The sequence below is a fragment of the Lissotriton vulgaris genome, chromosome 4_1 (assembly GCF_964263255.1).
Source record: "Lissotriton vulgaris chromosome 4_1, aLisVul1.2, whole genome shotgun sequence".
In the NCBI taxonomy this organism is placed as follows: domain Eukaryota; kingdom Metazoa; phylum Chordata; class Amphibia; order Caudata; family Salamandridae; genus Lissotriton; species Lissotriton vulgaris.
Window position 1 is genome coordinate 47,913,599 of NC_141691.1, and position 21,923 is coordinate 47,935,521.

At 47.3% G+C, this 21,923-nt stretch overlaps 1 protein-coding gene across 7 annotated transcripts in view; it reads left to right on the forward strand.

The window, feature by feature from the left end:
• The window catches only part of MED12 (mediator complex subunit 12), an 820,436-nt gene that overhangs the window by 752,437 nt on the left and 46,076 nt on the right, over positions 1-21,923 (forward strand). For 2 of the 7 annotated variants that reach the window (XM_086918278.1, XM_086918281.1), the window contains exon 41: positions 14,497-14,709. In XM_086918278.1, coding sequence (XP_086774404.1) covers positions 14,497-14,709 — 213 coding nt within the window. The remainder of the gene's footprint in view (positions 1-14,496; positions 14,710-21,923) is intronic. The other 5 variants (XM_086918279.1, XM_086918282.1, XM_086918283.1 and 2 more) reach the window with 4 other exon arrangements.

Below are 21,923 nucleotides of genomic sequence, written 5' to 3' on the forward strand. Positions count from 1 at the left end.
GAGTTGCACAGTGTAACCTTGTGGCATGTGGGATCACTGCTATTAAAACTTCTAAATCATACTAACACTTCGATAGAATATTTTAAGGTGAGGAATCTGCACTTAAAGTATCCACCAAAAAGAGCATTACAGAGGGTAAGTAAATTATTCATTAGTACTGTCTTAATTTTTTACTTTGAATGATAGTCTTTTAATTTCTCCGGCAGACTTAGATGGCATGTTGTGGCCCTAAACCAGTGCAAACAATATTAAAGACCTCAATTGCCAGCAGGATTTTGTAGTTCATATGTTAAAGCTGTTCTCTGCAGGTGTATTTATTCTCTTGAGGCTGCATGCATTGTTTTTGTTTAGTCACTTATTGGTTTTTTATTGGGAAACTACATACTGTTTGAGATGCTTTTAGGGACTCCGTTATGTGCACGATCCCATTTGACCTCCACATGTGTTCCGTATCCGCTATAATGTTATGGGCATTCTCTCCATGCTCAGATTGTTTTTTTCCGCCATTGGGTTCGGATGTACTTTCCAGCACTCCAAGTTCGGAATCAAGAAAAACTTTTTAAAAGGCCTTCGGTTTCGTCGGTATTGTTTGCGATCGGTACCGATAACCTTCTTTAACATTAGTTTGCACTCCGGTCGTCGAATCGGGCCGTTAGGCCTTCTCGACGCTACGTGGACCGACGGTCGATGGAACGAAGCCCATTCAAGTACTGCCTGCAGTGCAACTCGAAGTTCCCGCACACCGATAAACATCCAGTGTGCAACAAATGCTTGTCTCCAGATCACAATGAAGACAATTGCCTAGCTTGTTGCCAGTTCCGGTCCAAAAAGACTATCCGGAATCGACGGGCGGCAAGGCAAGAAATGCAGAGGTCGGCACCAGAGCCCGAGAATATCTACAACGACGAGGAAGAACTGGTTGACGCCGAAGACTCGGATCAAGAGGAAGATCAATTCTCCGAGCACGACTCTTAATATTATATCGACGACGAAGAAATCGTCGATATCGTAGCTGTCGAAGACTACTCCGATGACCACGAGGGGCGAACCGTGAGTACACTGCCCCATACAGACAATACACCAATATCGGAGACTCAGGTCGAGGCATCGCCAACAGGCATTAGCCAAGATCAAGATACTGGTTCTACAGCCCCGCCATACCACCCGGCTAAGAACATACAAAAAGAGCCTTCTGAGACACTTATTCCAAGGCCAGGTCCATCGAAACCGAAACTCATCGACACAACAGTCTTCGGACCGAACGTCGTCGAACCGAAGGTGATAAAGCCAAAGGGCGCTGACCCGAAGGGTACCGTTCCATCAACACCTTCGAAGCCAAAGGCCGTCGAATCGATCTCGAAGTCAAGGGCCGTTGAATCGACGCCAAAGCCCGTCGACTCCAGCAAATCGGGTTCGACAGTCGGAAAAGGAAAGAGGGTGTCGATGAAGGCAAAAGGGCTACGCCCAAGGTGGTCGTCAAACCGAAACAGAAACCTAAAGTAGACCACAAAAGATCGGTCGAGCCGAAGCCCATCGTTCCAGAAAGGGGCATCGAGCCAAAACAGCAGGCTCCGAAGACACCTCTAACACCTAAACAGGTTACCGAACCAACGAAACCGCTCGGTCCGAAAACCGTGGTGAAACCTGTAAAAGACGTCAAGCCTCAAAAACTGATCCAGGCACCAAAAGCGGTCGAACCAAGTAAAGGCATCGATCCGAAAAAGGGCAAACCAAAAACTGCGGCGCCAAGGCAAAAAACTGTGGAAGAGGAGATCATCCATACAGACCCATCCACAGAAGATCAGTCAAAACTATATATTGACCCAAATACTGGGAAAGTGACTGTTTATACAAGGAAGAAAAGACCAGTGCCAAATGAAGGCTTTTCTAAAATTCCACTCAAAAAGAAGAGAGACTGTGCTACCTCTCCTATTCTTTTCCAACCTATCTCTCCAGCTATGCCTGCTCCTCCATACACACCACACTCACCTGCACGCTCTGACTACAACCTAGATGAAGATCAGGATACAGATGGGGGTTTTGGAGATATACAAAACCCATATGTAGACCCAAATACACAACCATGGGGAGGATGGAGGTGAGCCAGACTATGAGGGGGCTCTACCCATCACAGACCCTACTGTATACCCAGCTAAGCCATCACCCACAGAAGACACAGTGGCTTTTAACTCCTTAATAGACAGAGCTGCAAGCTACCATAATGTAGACATGCATTCTGATGCTATAGAACAGGGCTTTCTATTTGACACACTGGCAACATCAGAAAGAAGTGTCAAAACACTCCCCATGTTAAAGGGCGTCCTAAAGCACGCAAATGACATTTTCAAAGACACTGCTAGGGCACGTGTCATCAACCCTAGAATACAGAAGAAGTATAGGGCTGCACCAGTAGACCCTACATACATCAGGGGACAACTGCCTTTAGACTCATTGGTGGTATCCAACGCACGAAAGCGTGCAAATTCACAAACAACTGGAGAGGCTCCTCCTCCTGACAAGGAGTCTAAGATTTTAGAAGCATCAGGCAAAAGAGTAGCAGATCAAGCAGCAAACTCATGGAGGATAGCCAATACACAGGCCTTGCTGGCCAGATATGACAGGGCGCACTATGATACTTTAGAGGGACTTCTCCAACATTTACCCGAGCCTTACAAAGAGCAGGCAGATGAACCTATACAGGAGGGAAAGCTCATTACCAATGCCTCCATTAAGTGTGCTCTAGACGTGGCAGATACAGCTGCCAGATCTATTAACACAAGCGTGCTGCTTAGAAGGCACGCATGGCTTCGCATATCTGGATTCAAAAACGAAGTACAGCCCACAATTCTAAACCAGCCTATAATTCCAGATTTTTTGTTTGGTCCAGCAGTTGACTCAATTCTGGACAAAAAGAAAAAGGACAACGAAATGGCAAAGTCCATGGGAGCCCTTCAGTCCAAACGACACAGAGGCTCCTTTCGTCGCTCAAGTTATAGAGGAATGGCGCGAGGTAACACATCGCAGCAATCCTCCACTTACAAAACTAATACGCAATCCACATACAGTAAAAACACGAACAGGGGTGGATACAGAGGAAATAACACAAAGGGCAGGGGTTGTGGAGGCAATGCAAATAGATCCTCCACCAACACCAAACAGTGACTTCTTGGCACTACCCCCAGACCATATAACACTGGTCGGGGGAAAACTACAACAATTCCTGCCAGTCTGGTTAAACATCACTACAGACAGGTGGGTAAGGCAAATTATCCAACATGGCTATTGCCTAGAACTCACGTCAACACCACCCAACATACCACCCGTGCACTGTCCAATGTCGCAGGAACATATAACATTACTGCAGCAAGAGGTCATCAGTATGCTACAAAAGGGGGCCATAGAACCAGTCCCACTCCAACATCAAGGAACAGGAGTATACTCACTATACTTCCTCATTCCGAAAAAGGACGGTTCGCTCAGACCGATATTAGACCTCAGGCCCCTCAACATGTACATTTTGTCAGAGCACTTTCATATGCTCACTCTCCAACAAGTCTTACCGCTGCTTCGCCAGGGAGACTTCCTAGCAACTCTAGACCTCAAAGACGCATACTTTCATATACCAATACACCCTGCTCACAGAAAGTATCTAAGGTTTACTATTCAAGGACAGCACTATCAGTTCAAAGTCCTACCATTCGGTGTAACAACAGCTCCACGGTTGTTCACCAAATGCCTAGCAACAGTGGCGGCACATCTCAGGAGACAACACATTCATGTGTACCCATATCTGGACAATTGGCTAATACACGCGCCATCAGCCCAGCAATGTGCCAGCCACATGTCAAAGACCATTCATCTCCTGCACAGCCTAGGCTTCTCGCTAAACTACCCGAAGTCGCACCTACAACCCTCCCACGTCCAACAGTACCTGGGAGCAGCAATAGATACACTAGCAGCAAAGGCATATCCGAATGCAGCACGAATAAACGGAATGCAAACGTTAATCCTAAGGTTCACACCGCAACACTCATTGCCAGCTTGAGTGTTTATGCAACTCATAGGCATGATGGCCTCGTGCATATTCATAGTCCCTCATGCCAGGTTACACATGCGTACGTTTCGGGAATGCCTAGCAAGACAGTGGAACCAGGCTCAAGGGCAATTACAGGACCTAGTGTTGGTGACCAGTCAAGCATACAACTCTCTGCATTGGTGGAATCCACAAAACCTTTGCAAAGGACGACTGTTCCAAGAACCTGTCCCACAAATAGTGATGACAGCGGACGCATCCCTGCAAGGCTGGGGAGCCCATGTCCTGCATTTCACAGTTCAGGGACTATGGACTATACAACAGAAAAAAATGCACATCAACCTTCTGGAGTTGATGGCGATCTTCATAGCACTAAAAACATTCAAAAAACATTTATGCAACAAGACTGTGTTGATCCGGACGGACAACATGACAGCGATGTATTAAAAAACAAGGAGGGACACACTCCCCACAGCTGTCGCATCTGGCTCAAAGCATGTGGAAATGGGCTGTTCAAAGGAACATGTTTCTCATGGCAGAACACCTCCCAGGCAAAGACAATCAGATGGCCGACCTGCTCAGCAGGCACAGTCAACAGATGCACGAATGGGAGATTCACCCCAAAGTGCTCCAACCATTCTTCCGGAAATGGGGACAACCGGAGATAGATCTGTTTGCCACAAGCGAAAACGCAAAATGCCAGTACTTTGCGCCAGGTTCCCACATCCGCAGTCGCAGGGCAATGCGATATGGATGAACTGGTCAGGCAAATCTGCGTACGCTTTTCCCCCAGCTCCACTAATACCGCTAGTGGCACGCAAAATGCGCCAACATTCACTGACGCTTATCCTAGTTGCTCCCACATGGGCGATACAACCATGGTGCACGACTTTCCAAGAACTGTCAGTGGTGCCTCATCAAAGACTGCGACTAACACCCAGTCTTCTAACTCAGAACCGCAACAGCTGAACCTGGCGATCTGGCTCCTGAGATCCTAGAGTTTGGATACCTAAACTTGCCTCCAGACTGCATGAATATTATCAAAGAGGCAAGAAGACCCACTACCAGGGCATGTTATGCGGCTAAGTGGAAACGATTTGTCATTTACTGCAGTTCCAACGACATAAACCCATTAGACGTTTCGACACAAAACATCATTTGCTATCTCTTGCACCTACAAAGTTGCAATTTAGCCTACTCATCCATCAGGATACATCTAGTTGCGTTAGCAGCATATCTCCAAAACAGGCAACACCTTTCACTATTTAGAGTGCCAGCAATTAAAGCATTTATGGAGGGACTTATGAGTCATTCCCCCAAGGCACCCTCTTCACCAGTCTGGAATCTGAACATCGTTTTAACTAGACTTATGGGACCACCTTTTGAACCACTACACTCGTGCGAACTACAATTTCTTAATTGGAAAGTGGCTTTCCTTATTGCCATTACTTCACTTAGAAGAGTTAGTGAGCTGCAAGCCCTAACTATTCAGGAGCCATTCATTCAAGTACATGCTCAGAACAAACCCTAAATTCATGCCAAAAGTGGTATCCCAGTTCCATATAAATCAAGCCATAGACCTGACGGTGTTCTTTCAAAACCCACAGACAGTTGCTGAAAGGGCCTTGCATACTCTAGATGTCAAAAGAGCTTTGCTATATTATATAGATAGAACTAAGGCATTTCGAAAAACAAAACAGTTATTTGTTGCTTTCTCACCACAACACAAAGGCAACCCTATTTCTAAATCAGGTATAGCCAGATGGATCGTTAAGTGCATTCAGATATGTTGCTTAAAGGCAAAACGCACCTTAACAGTTCCCCCTAGGGCGCATTCTACACGCAAACTAGGGGCATCCATGGCTTTCCTGGGAATTATTCCTTTACACGAAATTTGTAGAGCAGCCACATGGACAACCATATATACATTTACCAAACACTACTGTGTAGATATACGTTCCAAACAGCAAGCTGCTGTAGGACAGGCTGTTCTCAAAACTCTTTTTCAGACTGCTGCAGCTGGCACAGGCAGCCACCGCTAGGGGAGATACTGCTATACATTCTATGCACAGATATGAATTCAGCAGCCCACATGCCTCGAACGGAATATGCTACTTACCAGTATGCATCTGTTCTTGGCATGTAGGGCTGCTGACATTCATATCGCCCACCGCCTCCCCGGTGCCTTTCGGAGCTGTAACATTCACTCTTTGCATGGACATCTCTTACTGTACTATACTCCATCTCTGCCACAATGGCGAAAAACAATTTGAGCATGGAGAGCATGCCCATGCGCACTGTAGTCCAAGGGAAGAGCCACCTATCTTGTGATACTTCGAAGACTCCTTCAGGACAACAATGTGCAATCATCCAGACCCAACACTAGGCGGCGATCTATGCACAGATATGAATGTCAGCAGCCCTACATGCCAAGAACAGATGCATACTGGTAAGTAGCATATTCCTTCATCCAGGTGGCAACAGCCTTCATCCCTCTGTGGAAGTTGATTCTGACGGCTGTGGGTTTGTTGGTGAGGGAGAGGATCCTCTGGGTGTTGACGGCGTTGGAGACAATATGGAGTCTGTGGTTTCTCACGATGACAGCGAGGGGGGCCTGTGAGAAGTTGGCCTGATATGCAGTGCTCACTATTCTAGTGATCACTATGTATCAGTCCAAACAACCCTTATTGATGATTGGTTGTAAGTCAACCGTAGACCAGCTATCCTAGTAGCGTGGACAAGAGCAGTCTTTAGGCTAGACTCGAGGGCGTGTTAAGCCAGCTGTTATACCATCACATATACCCCTTGAACACCAAGTGAAAGGACACCACACAAGTTGTTATGAAAATAAAAGTATATTTATTTAGAACACAACAGTCCTGGACTCTTTATGAGGACAGGGCGCTAAGCACAATACAAAGCTCTTAAAGAATTTCTGAAAGTCGCACAATTTACACAAATGCCTGAGGGGCACGAAAAACCATATACTCTAAAAGTGGAATGCGAAATTACTAGCAGGTAAGTACTACTCTAATAGGCTTTAGGATCGCTAGGACTGGACTACTGAACCTTCAGATTACGAGCAGGAGGCCTAGGGAGATCGGGTGCAGAGTGTGCACTCTCACGCGGGATGCGGGACAAAGTCTATGGATGCTAGATTTCGTAAAGTTAGTGTTATCGGACGAATCCGACTAGGTAGAGCTGAAACGAAAAAGGATCTGGACCTTTGGATAGTTAAGCTAGGCTGGAGCACCGAAATGCTCAGGTTACCTAGCCCAGGGGCTGCGGCTGCATAGGTCTGGAAAGACGTCGGGAATCCTCATTGCAGTCTATGGAGCCTGAAAGAAGAAGTTGCTGGCAGGCAACCAGTGATGAAGTTCGATGTGATCCAAGCCTGGATCGGTGATGGAGGATACCTGTAAGCAGAGGAGACCAAGTTCTGAATCACTAGCCAGTGATTAGATGGGCACCAGGATGGCACCGGACGAAGTCACCTCGACCAGGTGAGTGGGCGACGCTGGGCTCTGCAGTCTCTCGGACCAGGAGGCGTTGTCGGCGACCAGGATGGAGGTGCGAGCTGTCCCACGAAGGTATCTGCTGCCGACGTCGCTGGACCCAGGATTGGGGCAACAACTCTTGGCAAATGCAAGCCCACACGGTGGACTCAAAAGGGCGTCTGGAGTGGACCAGGAGGGTCCGGGGTGCTCCTCTGTTGGAGGGGAGTAAGGGCCAGTCTGGAGCAACCAGACCAGCGGTGTTGTCGTCGTGGTGCGTCGTCAGGAGGGCCACAAGCCAGCAGGCAAGTAGCCGGACAACACGGTGAGCAGCAAAGAGCAGAAGGGCCCCACGCAGATCTGGTGGATGCTGGGGGGCTGGACTTCGGTGCTAAAGCTGCTCGGGGTTAGGGCTTCTCAAACCCCAAAGCACTCACTCGAGGATCCCTCGGCGGTCGTCCTGAAGATGGCCGGTCCCTCGAGGTCTCGTCACACCCACGAATCTCAGCTGGGCTGATGATGCAGGTCGAGGTCAGAGGTGCCAGGGAAGCCGGTTCTCGTCGAGCTGGGCAGTCTTGATCCGGAGGAGAGACTTACAGCAAACCGCGATGCTTGGATGGTGCCTGCGGGTGCAGGGTGGCTACTCCTTAGCCACAAGGGAGAGTCTTCTGAAAGGTTCAAGAGTTCTTTCGTGAAAAGTCATCAAGATTCGGAATTATCTAATTTGGGAAGGGGGCCCGCTCCTATCCTTATACTAAGGAAAGGGGCTGGCACACGACTAGGTCCTGCCCATGGGTGGGACCAGGAAGGGGGTAGTTACACCCCTCTCCCATGCCGGACTTTCCCCAGCTCAGGGGCTGGTGTGCCCCTGGAACTGGTTCTAGCCGGCCTATGCATAGTGAGCACCGGGGTGCCACTTGCAGTCACCTTCCTCTAAAGCCCTGCCTACCCAGGATACACAAAACCCTGTCTGGGATGGTGCTAGCACCGCCCCTGACAGGAAACCCTTTGTCCAAGCTCTCCTTGCTGGAAGGACTCCCAGCAGCAGGAGGTCAGACTTGTGTCTGTGGTGGCAGCATCCATTTTGTGATGCTGAGGCTCGAGTTAACTTTAACCGGGGTTCACAGTTACATACATGTCGTGTCCTTCTAGAAGGGTGGAATGCTAACCCCGTCGCCAGAATTGGCGAGGGGTTAGTATTCCAATTCGTATGACACCTTACTCGACATGTTTTGATAAAGCGATACCAGAGTTGGCATATAACCGCGAGGATTATAATGCACTTAAGAGTATATGGTATGCGTTATCATGGAACAGCTATTAGGACTTGGTTCCGCAAGCTGCAAACGGGCTCAGCTCATGCCAGAGCACCATCTCACATGATTCCAAGCACTCTGCCTTCAGGATTGTTAAGGCCTTCCATAGGAGTGACTGATAGGAATACATGTGTCCATTTTAGGGTTAGATATAGGTATACTATATCTACAGCAAAGGGTGATTACACCACCTTGCCCCAGCTGCCGTGCAGCCAGTTGTCATTTTTAGGTGGCCAGCCAGGGGTGGCATAGTACATGCTGCAGCCCCTGGTAGGCCCTGGGTACACCTATGCCCTGAGTTACAGGGTCTGATAAGGAGGCCCAGTACCAATTGGTAAATGCACCTAAGGTACACGTGTCAATTTAGTGAGAGAACAGCTAGGCTGTGGGTCTGATCAGCAGGCCCACAGCCAGGGAAGTCGTAAACCAGTGAAGCAAAAAGCGAAAATCTGGGGTGATCATAGGATTGCAGACCCTACTCTCCTACAGGGCCATGTAGACGTTGAAGACGGTGGGGCTCTGGGAGGAGCCCTGGGTCACTCCGCAGCTGATCTCTGTAGGTTCTGAGAGGAACGAGGTAGTCTAACTCACTGTGTTTGGCTGGTAAAGGAGTGGATCCAGTCCAGGGACTTGTCGCGGATGCCGGCATCATGGAGTCGTGTTATTATGGTGCGATGGGAGACCGTATCGAAGGCGGCCGAGAGGTACAGTAGGATGAGGGCTGTGGTTTAGCCTTGGTCGAGGATGTCAACGGTGGCGGCGAGGAGTGTGGTCTTGGTGCTGTGGTTGCTTTGGAAGCTGGATTGAGAGATGTCAAGGATGCGGTTCCCTATGATGAACTCTGAGAGTTGTGTTGTGATGGCCTTCTCGATGAACTTGGCTGGGAAGGGTAACAGGGAAATGGGTCTGAACTTCTTGAGGTCTGCTGGGTCGGCGGGTCGCTACTTTAGCAGGGGGTTGTTCTCAGTGTGTTTCCAGTCGGGCAAGGTGGCGGTCTCGTTGGAGCAATTGATGTTGCAGCGAAGTTCGGGGGCGATGGAGGTGGCTGCTCTATGGAAGATGTGATATGGTTGTTCAATAAAGCAATTCCTAGACACATTAAGGAAAGTTCCTGTACTATTCTTCAGTGTTCCTCTGTCAAGTGGACATACATCCAAACCTTTGACTAAGTCTTCTCATCATATAGACAAGTTATCCAATCATATTTTCCCAGGTGAATGCCTTTTTTCTTCTGGAGCCGTTTTCGATGTTCCTTGACTGCACGTATTTTTCTTGGTCCAGCTGTGACTGGGGGGGGAGTGTCCGAAAAATTTCAGCGCTCCTTCCATCATCTCCTTGTGTTTGTTTTGTTCGCCCTAAGTTGGCAGGGTATGCCCAGACGTGGGTCCCTTGCTGACTTTGCCTCTGGATTCAAACTAGCCTGGCTGAAGAGAGGTGTTACCCCGAAACCGATCCCAGGATGCTTGTTTCCAGTTTAGGGAAGATCTGGCTTTGCAGTTTGGGCTGGACTGTTCCCATGAGGCACAGGGTCAAGATAGATTTGCATTTAGCTGTGTCTGAACTGAGGTCGCAAAATGAGCTAAAGAACGATGATGGACTCAACCCAGATCTGTGACTGGGGGTGAGTTTCAAAAATGTTTCTGCGCTCCGTCCATCATCTCCTTGTGTTTGCATTGTATTAATATACCCGTGGCCTGGACTTTACTGTTTGTCATTTATGTTTTCATTGTATATAATATGTGAATGTATTTAGCATTTAGTTTTATTATAGTCTTTAAAAAAAATCCTTTTGTATAAATAAAATGAATTGTTAATTATAATTTGTGGTACATTGAGTCGATATGTATCTCCTTTGAACTATGGTCTTATCTTTCTTTGAGACCAAGTAGTTGCCCAGATATTGCTTTATTGAACAATTGTATTTTATCTGTCCTAGGAACTAATATTAGTAGCAGGGGGTCCCTTTTTAGGTCTCGCTGGTGATGCAGCGCGATAGCCCTGTCGCCAGTGAGATCTATTGTTGTCGTCTTGCCTGCCAAGTGGTACAGACTGGGGCACACGCCGATTGGTGTCTGTGGACGCGCTTCTAAAGAGACGCGCTTGCGCAGACTCGCTTACATATACACACACAGCCCCTGCTTTTGCTTGGCTAGCATGCACGAATGGCACGCACACACACACACAGCCAGCCCCCCCCTTGAACACACACAGACATGCACGCACACACACACACGTACACACACGCACACACACGCCACACACACACGCGCACACACCCGCCCACCCCCCTCTTAAACCAAGCCCCACTCACCGCATCGGCGGCCTCAGTCGCCGCTCCTGACTTCTGCAGCCACTGCGCGACAGCCGTGACGCTCCCGAACTTCCGGTTTCCGGATGTGCACGCTCACGGCTTGTTAATAATCTCCAGGGGGATGGTTCGGGAAGTCCCGCCCTTTTCCTGGTCTGTAGATTGACAGGTACCACAGCCTATGGAAGGTTGAAAGCGTTTTAGCGTCCAACGTTATGTGTACAGGAAGCCGAAGCCCTGAATGGCCTGCATTGTGCTCTGGCGAGACACATTAACTAGCTGAAGGTGAGATCATATTGCCCCCTTTGTGTGCTATCATCGCGGGCAGGAGTAGGGATGGAGAGATGCTGCAATCTAGGCATGGCGTGTACATCTCCAGCATGGCCCTATTTGCATTCCCATGTGTTTGCGGACTTCAGGCAAACATAGCATGCAAATGAAAAAAAATTTGAATTCTACCTCGGAGATCTTGAGAAGAAATATTTTTTCATAAATCTGCATGTGGCTCAGAGGGTCGGTATATCTATTGCAGCATAGAATGTCAAAAGAGTGGGTCACGGGTTCCCAAATATATATATAATAGTTCATTGTTTTCAGGCAAGGTTTGTTGTGACGTGTTCCACTTGCCGGTTACAGTTTCTAATACGTCCGGGTCGCCTTGGTGTCTCTTCCTCCAACATCGATAACACATGACCACCATTGTGTTGTGTAAAAATAGTCCGGGCAGTTTGAGGTACTGGGAAGTAGCTGGCTGTCTCCATTGTGGAAGACATACTTTCTATCTATTGAAAAGGGAGTAATACATCTGGTGTAATCTTTTATTCCCATCGCTGTCATTTTAGGTTTTCGAACTAAATTGATACAATAGTTAGTTACGTGGATTCACGTTGTGTGTCGCTGGACGTGCTGTTTCTGCAACATACCTAGCATCTCTGAGCTGCTCTGAGCACAGCGGAGCCTTGAGAATAGATGTAGAGTTCAAGTTTTAGCCATTCTTATCAGGTGTGATATTTAGCATGCTGTGAGCGAGAGCTTCCTTTCCCCTATAGGGCTGAAAGTGAAGTTGTCTCCTTTCTGCATCTCCAGAATTAGTAATGGATCCTAATGGGATCGGAGTCCTATGTTCTCAGACTGGACTTTGATGAGCCAAGTTGTGTTCTGAAAACCCTAATGAAATTGTTTCCCGCAGTCGAGTGTTAAAACTGGAAGCTGAGTCAGGCTGCTGTTTTGGATTTGGCCCACAGAATAAAAGTGGAGTCACTTCCCTGTATAATTAAGTAAAGCTGAATCAGTCTGGGTCTCCCTTGCCCATCTCACTGCCATACGAGGGCGGAAGCCAGAGAAGTGAGTTGAGGAAAGGGAACCTTTTTCAACAGCAGCACACGAGCCACCTCCAAAGCACCGTGCCCGTAGTGAAAGATGGCTAAAATAATTAATGTTACAAGGGGACTAGATCACTAGTAATCGTTCTTAAGATTAGAGACTGGCACAGAAGCATGAGACCGATTCACTCAAAGGCGCTTGACCGCTTATAGATGCCAACACAGGTACATCTAACTAATACGATCAACCAAATAACACTGGCTAGACTCTTCCCTCATCTATCACTCCTGCAGACACGCCCACTGTATCGCCGCTGGGCTGGCTGGCTTTCACTGGGTGTGCAGTGAAACGAGCAGGGGACGCTAGTGCTGATACACACACACACACCATACACACACAAAATCACACCCAACCACACACCTAGAACCACACACAACCACTCACACACACAACCACACACACACAACAACTCACACACAACCACTCACACACAACCACACACACACACACAACCACACACACACCCACACACACACACAACCACACACACACACCCACACACACACCCCCACACACACCCACACATACACACCCACACACACCCACACACACACACAACCACACACACACACAACCACACACACATACAACCACACACAACCACACACATCTTTCTATCGCCCTCACTCTATCGCCCTCACTCTATCTATCTGTCTATCTATCGACCTCACTCTATCTATCTCTCTATTGCCCTCACTCTATCTATGTATCTATCACCCTCACTCTATCTATCGCACCACCACAGCATCACTCAGGGGGCACCACAACATCACTCGGGGGCACCACAACATCACTCGGGGGCACCACAACATCGCTCAGGGGCACCACAACATCGCTCAGGGGCACCACAACATCGCTCAGGGGCACCACAACATCACTCAGGGGCACCACAACATCACTCAGGGGCACCACAGCATCAATCTGTGCAACAATTCAACAACAACTGGTTCAGATATGTTCTCTCAATGTTTCAAGCTTTATTACAAATGTCACCAAAAGATGTTAATATTTCACTTCTGTTCTTGGATTTTCGTCTCAATAAAATACACTGAACATAATCTTAACAAAAGTTACTTTCAAAAGTTTAAGCTATTGCCATTATAAATTACAATAACGTTTATTTAAGTATTAATTATTTAAAAAAATTACAGACCATTGTTATTTGTAATATCAATACATCTAAGTCACGGAAATACAAAATATGTTGCTTTACAAATGCTATAGGTGTCGCATTTAAAAAAATTAAAAATATTGGCATTGTAAATGACAAAGCTATTAATTTAGCTATTTTCAAAACCAACACATAAATAAAAAATTAGCCATTTACAATAATAGCTCAAACTTACCTAATGCAAGACCTATTGCATTGCAAAGGCTTGTTTTGCATTGTGGCAGATGTGATATGGGCAAAGATCTGAGGGGACCCCAGAGCAGATACTCTCATGGTCTTGAGTGTGTTGACTATGGTGAGCAGAGTCCAGTTGAGCAGGATCTTTTTGGGTGCGGCGTGGTTGCGTGCAGTGGTGTCGGACATGGTGAGAGGGTCTTGGGTGTCAAAACTGATGTGTATCAGCTTGATGTTGTGGTGGAAGATGGTGTCTAGTTTGTTGCTCGCCAGAGGCCTTCTTGAGGGGTGCCAGATGATCAGCGCAGTTGGAGATCCATTGGTGGAGGTGTTAGCGCCATTAGTTCTGTTCTGTGTCCAGTAAGGCACCCTCCCTCCCAGTATGATGGATGCCTTCCTAGGCAGCAATGACAATAATGTACGTGACGTCTGCGTATAGTGACAGGCCTTGGGTCTGAGATGGAGATCCTCTGGAATCAATCTCCCGCTCACTGGCATTCTCTCCATTAATATGGCTCTGGAGTAACAATGTTATTTTCATGGAAAGAAATGGGGTTTGTGTTTTTAGATGACTTAATTACTTTGGAGAAAACTTAATTCCTCATTTATTTTATTAGCAGCAGCAGCAGCAACAACAGCAACAACAACAACAGCAGCAGCAGCAGCAACAACAACAGGCGCAGCAGCAGCAGCAGCAACAACAACAGGCGCAGCAGCAGCAGCAGCAACAGGCGCAGCAGCAACAAGCACAGCAGGTGACAACAGTGCCTCAAGCTCAGGGTCAGCCTTCTGGGCTGGGGATGCAGACCCTTCCCCCTCAGCAGCCCATGGTAAGTGTGTAGCCAGACTCACCAGGCTCTGGACATCCTCCTCAGTCGGTCATATTCCCCACTCAGGCTTCCTCCTTCAGAGGAAGGTGTTTTATAGTTGAGATAGTTTCTCTTCTTCTTTCTTTAGAGCTGTCGCCTTTTTAATGGAAGACTTTTTTGTTTCTTGGTGAATAGCTCGAAAGAGGGCATTAAATGTCAAATAAGACATTGCCCACTGGGCAGATCTGATCTGCAAGTTTTAGAAACACTTTTTAAGCCCTTGTTTCTGCACGGAAACATGTTTCTATATGGATCGAATGTTTTGAGGCCTGCTGTCGTAGAGCCCTGTCTGGTTACCCTGCCTGGCCACAAGAGAAGATTGTAATCTTTAGCTGGTGCCTAAGAATGAAAGTGTCCATCTGCCTCAGTGCCATTTTCTGTTGCCTCTATTTGAAGACTGTTTCAGACTCTGGGCCTCAATACACCCCCCTGAGACTGTAAAGATATGGGATGTGCGCAATTAAGGGACATGCTGCCTCTTGTATTGTTTATATCTCTAATATTTCTACTCCTACATCCTCCGCTCCAGGCCCTTGATTTCTACAGTGCATGTCTTGCTCTGGTCTTGAGAGGAATGAGAATGAAACTGGAACGGTATTCAAGCTTGTCACATACCCATGTTGCATGCCTGAATAACTTGCCTGTGTCTGGTCTACGGCCAGGACGATTGGAGTGTGGCCAAAGGCTCTATACTAGCTTTGGTATTTCTCTCTGTTCTACATAAGATTTGTTTTTTTGTGCAGTGGGACTTTAAAGACTGTATTTATTTCAAGGCAAGTGTATTATTCCTTTTTCAAAGTTTTTTGAAGGCCAAACATTTTTGCAGGACACTTTTTGGTCCAATGCCTCTTGAAATTTCAGGGTGTTTTCACAAGAACATATTAGGCCCAGGAAGTGTTCTCAGAGTCATTTATCTATCGGCTCTAATAAGAGTTTATAGGGGAACACCCCAATAACCCCAAAAAATACTCAAAGGTTTAAATTCCCTTGTTGCACATTCTTTCCTAAAGTGTTTAGTGGCCTACTTTTACAAAGATAACCTAACCAAAGTTATGCTGTGTCGTCTTCTCAAGTCTAGATTGTATCTCAATCGCTGTCTCGAGATATGGGGAGCATTTGGTACTTTGAGTAAACTGCATCCATGATGTCCAAACGCGTGGCACAAGAGTGTTGAAAAACAGATAGTGAGTGCAAACAAATTGCCTCATTGCGGACAACTGAGGACCTGCACACGTTTTTCCATTGTCGATAGAAAGTCCTAGACCTGACATTAACTGCCACAGAGGACTGCTTTTTTAGGTGCTCACCTTTTTAAGTACAGCTCCAAACCTTCATCAAGTGTCCCCAGGCCCTTGTCTTTCATGGAACTCCCCCTGGTTCTTCTGGCGGTGGGAACTCCCACACCATCAGTGTGAAGATTCATTGGCCATGTTCATGAGTCTTAACCCAAGCCATTTGGGGGATAGGGCTTCTAATAGATACATTTTCCCGCACTTTTCTAACCTTGTGAATACGCCTTCAAAGCTTCAGATTGTTCTGGAAAGCTTTTTCTCAACAGTGACTCAGCACTTCAGTATGGTCCCTCACTTCTCCATTTGTGAGATCCCTTCTGGATTTGATGTCCCCAGGCTGTATTAGTTGCTAACCAGTACTTTGGCATCAGTTCCTATTTTTAACACCTCATTGAGACAATCTGGAGTGCATCCTTTGTGTCTCCCGGGCAAATTCAACATCAACTATGTCAAATATCTCCTCAAAAGGTTTCAGGTTTCAAGCCTTGCAGGCTGCATAGCACAATTATATCCCTTTCAAACTCCCACGATGACTATATGTGGTATCTGGGATCCAGACCTGACCCTAGTATGTTGGTTCTCACCATACAGCCACCTCTTCCTCTTCCATGCAGACCGAACCTGTGCTCACAGAAAGGTGGTAAAGTTATCTACCCTAATGCCAAGACACTGCTGCTATAAACATGGAGGTTCAGCTGTGCCAGTGAGAGTCCCTTTGGCTTCATGATGAGGTTGCAGACATCATCTTGGTTAGCAGGTAGTCTGCAACTAAATCTATACAGGCCGCTGGACCGTGTTCCTATATTGATGTCCGTTAGATGGCATCAATCCTTTTAAACAGCTCCTTTCCCAAGTCTTCAAGTTTTTCCCTCTCTCAGGTGGGCTTGGTAGTGGCTACAGTTAAGGGCTTTGGGGTAACCCGGTCTGCTTTCATGTGTTTGCATGGTAAACCCACCCTATGTAGATCACCAGTGATGTTCTGAAGAGGGTGGGTTTATCCCTTAGTTTTTTGTTCACCAGTAAGATTTGAACCTTGCCACAACTTTTTTGATGGCATCTCTTCTCTCTTCTCTCTTCTCTCTTCTCTCTTCTCTCTTCTCGAACTGATGAACAGTTATCTGATTCAACTCCTTACTGTAAATATGATTTTGGGGCTTATTATCACTTCTGCTTGCAGAGTCTGAAAGATTCAGGACCTATCAGTTCTTCCACCCTTCAGCATTTTAGCCTGGATAAACTGGTTCTGTTGGATACTTCTAACTGGAGATTTTCTCTTCCGTAGTACTGAGAACTTTTCACAGCATTGCTCCTGCACTGTGGTAGATGGCAGTGTGACTCAACCTTGGTCTTGTTTTGACCTGGAAATGACTGGGTGGAGCCCCCTATAAACCCCACCCCTGCACACCAATGTCAGTTCCCTTCTTTACATGCCTTTGAACACTAATAGGGTGCTCCACTCCTGTTTTTTTTGTTGGTGTCAAGTTTGAAACAATTTCTAATGTTCAAGCGGGAAGCATGTCCTCCGCCAAGACTGCAGGCTTAAATCCATGCTGTCGCTGTCCTAACCGTATGTTGGTGACGGAGTGCACAAGATGTTTTAACTCAACACGAGCAAGACAGAAGCGCTGATCTTCGAGAACACCTCCCTATAGAACGACTCCTGGTGCACTAGCCCCCCCACCCCCCGCCCGAACTAGGACCCTCGCCCACTCCGACCGACTACACCCTCAACCATGGTATCCTTCTGGACAGTAAGCTCATTATGAAAAGACAGATCAACACAGTTTAATCCACTTGCTTCATCACCCTTTGCATGCTCTTTAAGATCTTCAAGTGGCTCCCCTTGGACACCAGACAGACCGTGACCCAAGCCCTTGAAACCAGACGACTAGACTGGGTCAACGCACTCGACTTTGGAATCTCCACGCACCTCCTCAAGAGACAGCAGACCATACAGAATTCAGTGGCCAGACTCATCCTTGACCTCCCCAAGCGCACCCACATCACCCCCACCTCAAGAAGCTCCACTGGTTCCCAAATCAGAAGAGATGTCAGTTTGAGATGGTGATCAACACCTTCACAGCCCTTCACAGCCAAGGACCAGCATACGTCAACTGCATTCTGAAGTTCTACCTTCTTTCCAGACACCTGCGGCCCGCCTCGCCCCTCCTGGCTCACACCCCATGCAGCAACAGTGGAAGCCGCTCCTTCTACCTAGCCGTGAAGTCCTGGAACAGGCTCCCATTCCACCTCTCGACCTTACCCTCTCTGCCGGAATTCAGTAAGGAACTCAAGACCTGGCTGTTCAACTGAGCCCCCTACAGCAGCAGTCTCAGCGCCTGAATACCCTCTCGGATGATTAGCCAGGCTATACAAATTTGGATTGATTGATTCATGTTCGGCCCTGGGGCACAACTCCGTCATGACAGGAATGTGATCTCATGCACCCACAATGTGTTTCGGGAACATGATGCGAAGCTGTACATTACAGAACATTGAAAGAAGCCATATAAGCTCTTCTCTAAGTAAAGCATGCACATGTTACCGCTATAGAGGCTGATGCTGCGAGAGTCCTCTTCGTGGTTGAGCTATGTTGAAGTCAAATCGAAACGGGAACTCAAGAAGGTGAAGCAGGACACAATCGCATTCCCACACTCTAGCTAATGAGAAGTCACAGGGGTGTCAGGTGCCACTGATCTTGCTCTCAATCATATGCCGTTCTCCATGTCAGACCCTTAGCCGAATCCACATCGACCCCAATAAGCTCACACTGACTCCAATCTAGCACAACCAGTTCCTGTACAATCTGATTCAGACAGAATCCATCCTTTACCACTGAGCCTTCCTCAGCTGCTACACTAGCTTGTCGGTTCAAACTCTGACCATAGTTGGTCACCACCTTGAGATGATGAGGATGGTTTATCCCCACATTATGATGATTACCCCTTGTATATGGATTTACAAAAGGCCAGTGTGCTTTATACTAATTCTGATATAGAGTGGCTTTCCCCTCCTTGGGCTATCCACAGAAGAGAGTACTTCCTTTGTGGTAGTCATCAGTCGTGCTGCTGGATTTACAACTTCCTCCTGTTGAGGTTAAAACAAATGTGTTTCCTAAAGTCCTTCAGACTGAGCTGACATCTTCTGAGCACTTCTTGCCATTCAGTGAAGTCTTAACGAGCACCCTTATGGGCATTTGGTCTAAGCTTTGTTCTTGCCCCCCATTGAACAGGCATGTGGCCAGGTGTCATAGACCGGTGCCTGGTTACCTTGATTTTCTTACTGAACACCCTACTCCTGAGTGCTTGGTGGTCAAAGCTTCCACTAGCAAGATGAATCCCAGTTCATTCCCCATGACCCCTCCGGACAGGGAGTCACACATATTTGAGGTGCTTGAGAAACGTTTGTTCTCTCCATCTGGAGGAGATTCACAACCTATTGGGGGAAAAACTTAAGTGTATCTCTCTGCTTCTCGTAAGAATACCAACTGCCCAAGTTTGGTGCCTCCCTCCATCCTCTGCAGGTAGTCTTGTGCTATGTATTTCACTCGAAGTGGAAGTTTCCACTTCAGTACGTGTTTTCTCCCTTATCCAGGATTCCTTGGGCTCACTCGCCTCATTGGCTCCCCATCGAGAAGAGAATCATCTTCAAGCTTCCCACCTACGCAGCCCTCCTCAACACCTGCACTGCCTACATGAACCACCGCCTCTCGTTCCAAGCGCCCAAAGACCCCTCCGCTCAGCACAGCTTTGCTGTGCATCAAGAAGGCCAGAGCGGGAGGCTGCTCCTTTTCCCTCCTCGCAGCCAAAGCATGGAACACCCTCTCTCTAACCTCCACCAGACATCAGCTCTTTGAAAGTTCCTGAAGGAGCTCAAGACCTGGCTCTTCACCGAATCACCATGAGTGTCCGGCAACTGCACAAACCCTGGTGGGCCCTGGAAGACCTCAGGACCTACTTGGCCTCTCAAATGTACTCCATAAGCGCCAAGCAGCTGTGCGGACCGCCCCACCACCTTGAGATCCTCCCGGGAGAGTAGTTGCGCTTAACAAACCTTTGATTGATTGTTTGACCTTCTGCACCTCTCTCTGTGTGTCTCCAATTTGTCTCCCACTTACAGTAGATCTTCTCTTCCAGTCTTGAGGTTGTCTCAAGAGCTTATACCTTCCTGTATGGAGATTAAGCAGGGCCATATGAGATGTTTTCACCTCCACCGAAGGTGTTCAGCGTGATTCTTGCCCCCACATCCCTTGACTAAGTCATTCTGTTCCGGGAAATGGAACACATTTTTTGCATGGTGTTCTGAGCAACATGTAGGCACTGTGAAGGCAAGCTAGACCTACATTGTCAAGTAAAGTCTATCCTTAGCCCAGCAGAGTTGCTCCGTTGGTATGGTCCAAGACTATAGTATGGCCTTGTCTTTTAATTCTCTGGTGGCTTTTTGTTTTTTTGAAGGGCGTGAGTAACAAAATTCTACCAGTTCCATTTAAAATGAAACTATGAGTTTTAACCTTGGTTTTGAAGTTTCTGATGTGTGCTTTGTTTGAGGCACTTCTCAGTTGCCAGCTAAGATTGCGATCTCTAAACCTGTGTTTGTGCTTGCTGTGATCTCTACTCCTCACTTTAGCGAACCTCAGCCTTGAATGCCCAGCCACAGTTAATATGCTTCATCCCGAATAAGCTTGAACTTTTTACAAAAGCAACTTTCAGCCATAAGGCAGGAGTTCCCATTCCATCTAGAACAATCTCTCACATTGTCCACTTTTTATGCGCCACTCCACCTGACCATGGAGGAGGAGCGGTTACATTTGCTGTGCCCCATGGATGTGGTTTGTTACTATATTGACCTCACGAAACAGTTCAGGTCTAACTACCACCCCTTTATTGGGTGCTTGGAGAAACAAGAATGGAAACACAGTTCATAAAAGAACTATACCTCAATGGATAGTGTTTGTGCTTTCAAATGCACAACATTCCACCAGGTTGACCTCTTCCACTGCGTCCTTTGCAAAAAAGTGTGTCAGTGGTAGACAATTTAAAACCTTGATTTCGGCGGACGGTTTACTCCATCACAAACGTGACAACTATCCTATCTATTACATGAGCATTATATCCAATGGCAATTGGACTATAGCAGACAGAAAGTCCTATGCTTTCAAAAAGTTGCAAGAATGAAAAAGCTGTGTATGGGGAAAATGTATCCAGCCTAGTAAAAAACCTGCATTTTGCCATAAACTTAATATCTGAAAGAGACAGTTGGTTATAGATTCCTTACATTAGAATTGCCCCTAGGCGTCAGAATAGATCCGGAGATTTGTTTTTCTTCGTAGTACCCCTGCGTGTCGGTAGGTGGCGTCGATCGAATCCGGCATTGTGGTCGCAAGGATGATGTCCTAGTGTATACTTAGAAGCCGACCCTCAGGGCTGACATCAATTCTTTCTTTTTCCGTCCCCGCCTAGCTCAAATCCGGAGAGAGCATATCCCTTTAGTCATGTTTTGACTAAGCTTTTTTTTTTTTTTACTTTTGACAACTTCTTTTTTCGAGTCCTCCACTCCTGGTGCATGAGGGATTTCCCATCGTCAGACCGACTCCAATCCTTGCGAGGTCTGTCACAAACTGATGTCTGTGACGGGCCCACATCTTGTGTGCCTCTGGTCTCTGGAGTGCAACCATGACCTGAAGTCGTGCTCCCACTGTCCAGCTATGAATCCGAAGGCATTGCGGAAAGCTCTTGGAGGCCCCACAGTCCGCTCCTTGTTGCTCTCGCTCAAGGAGAAGGCCTTGAGACTGTTCATGTAGCCACCACACCTTGTACAAGTCTTTGCACTCCTCGGGTAAGTTGAAGCAGAAGAAGAAGGCAAAGAAGCACCATCGCTCTTCGC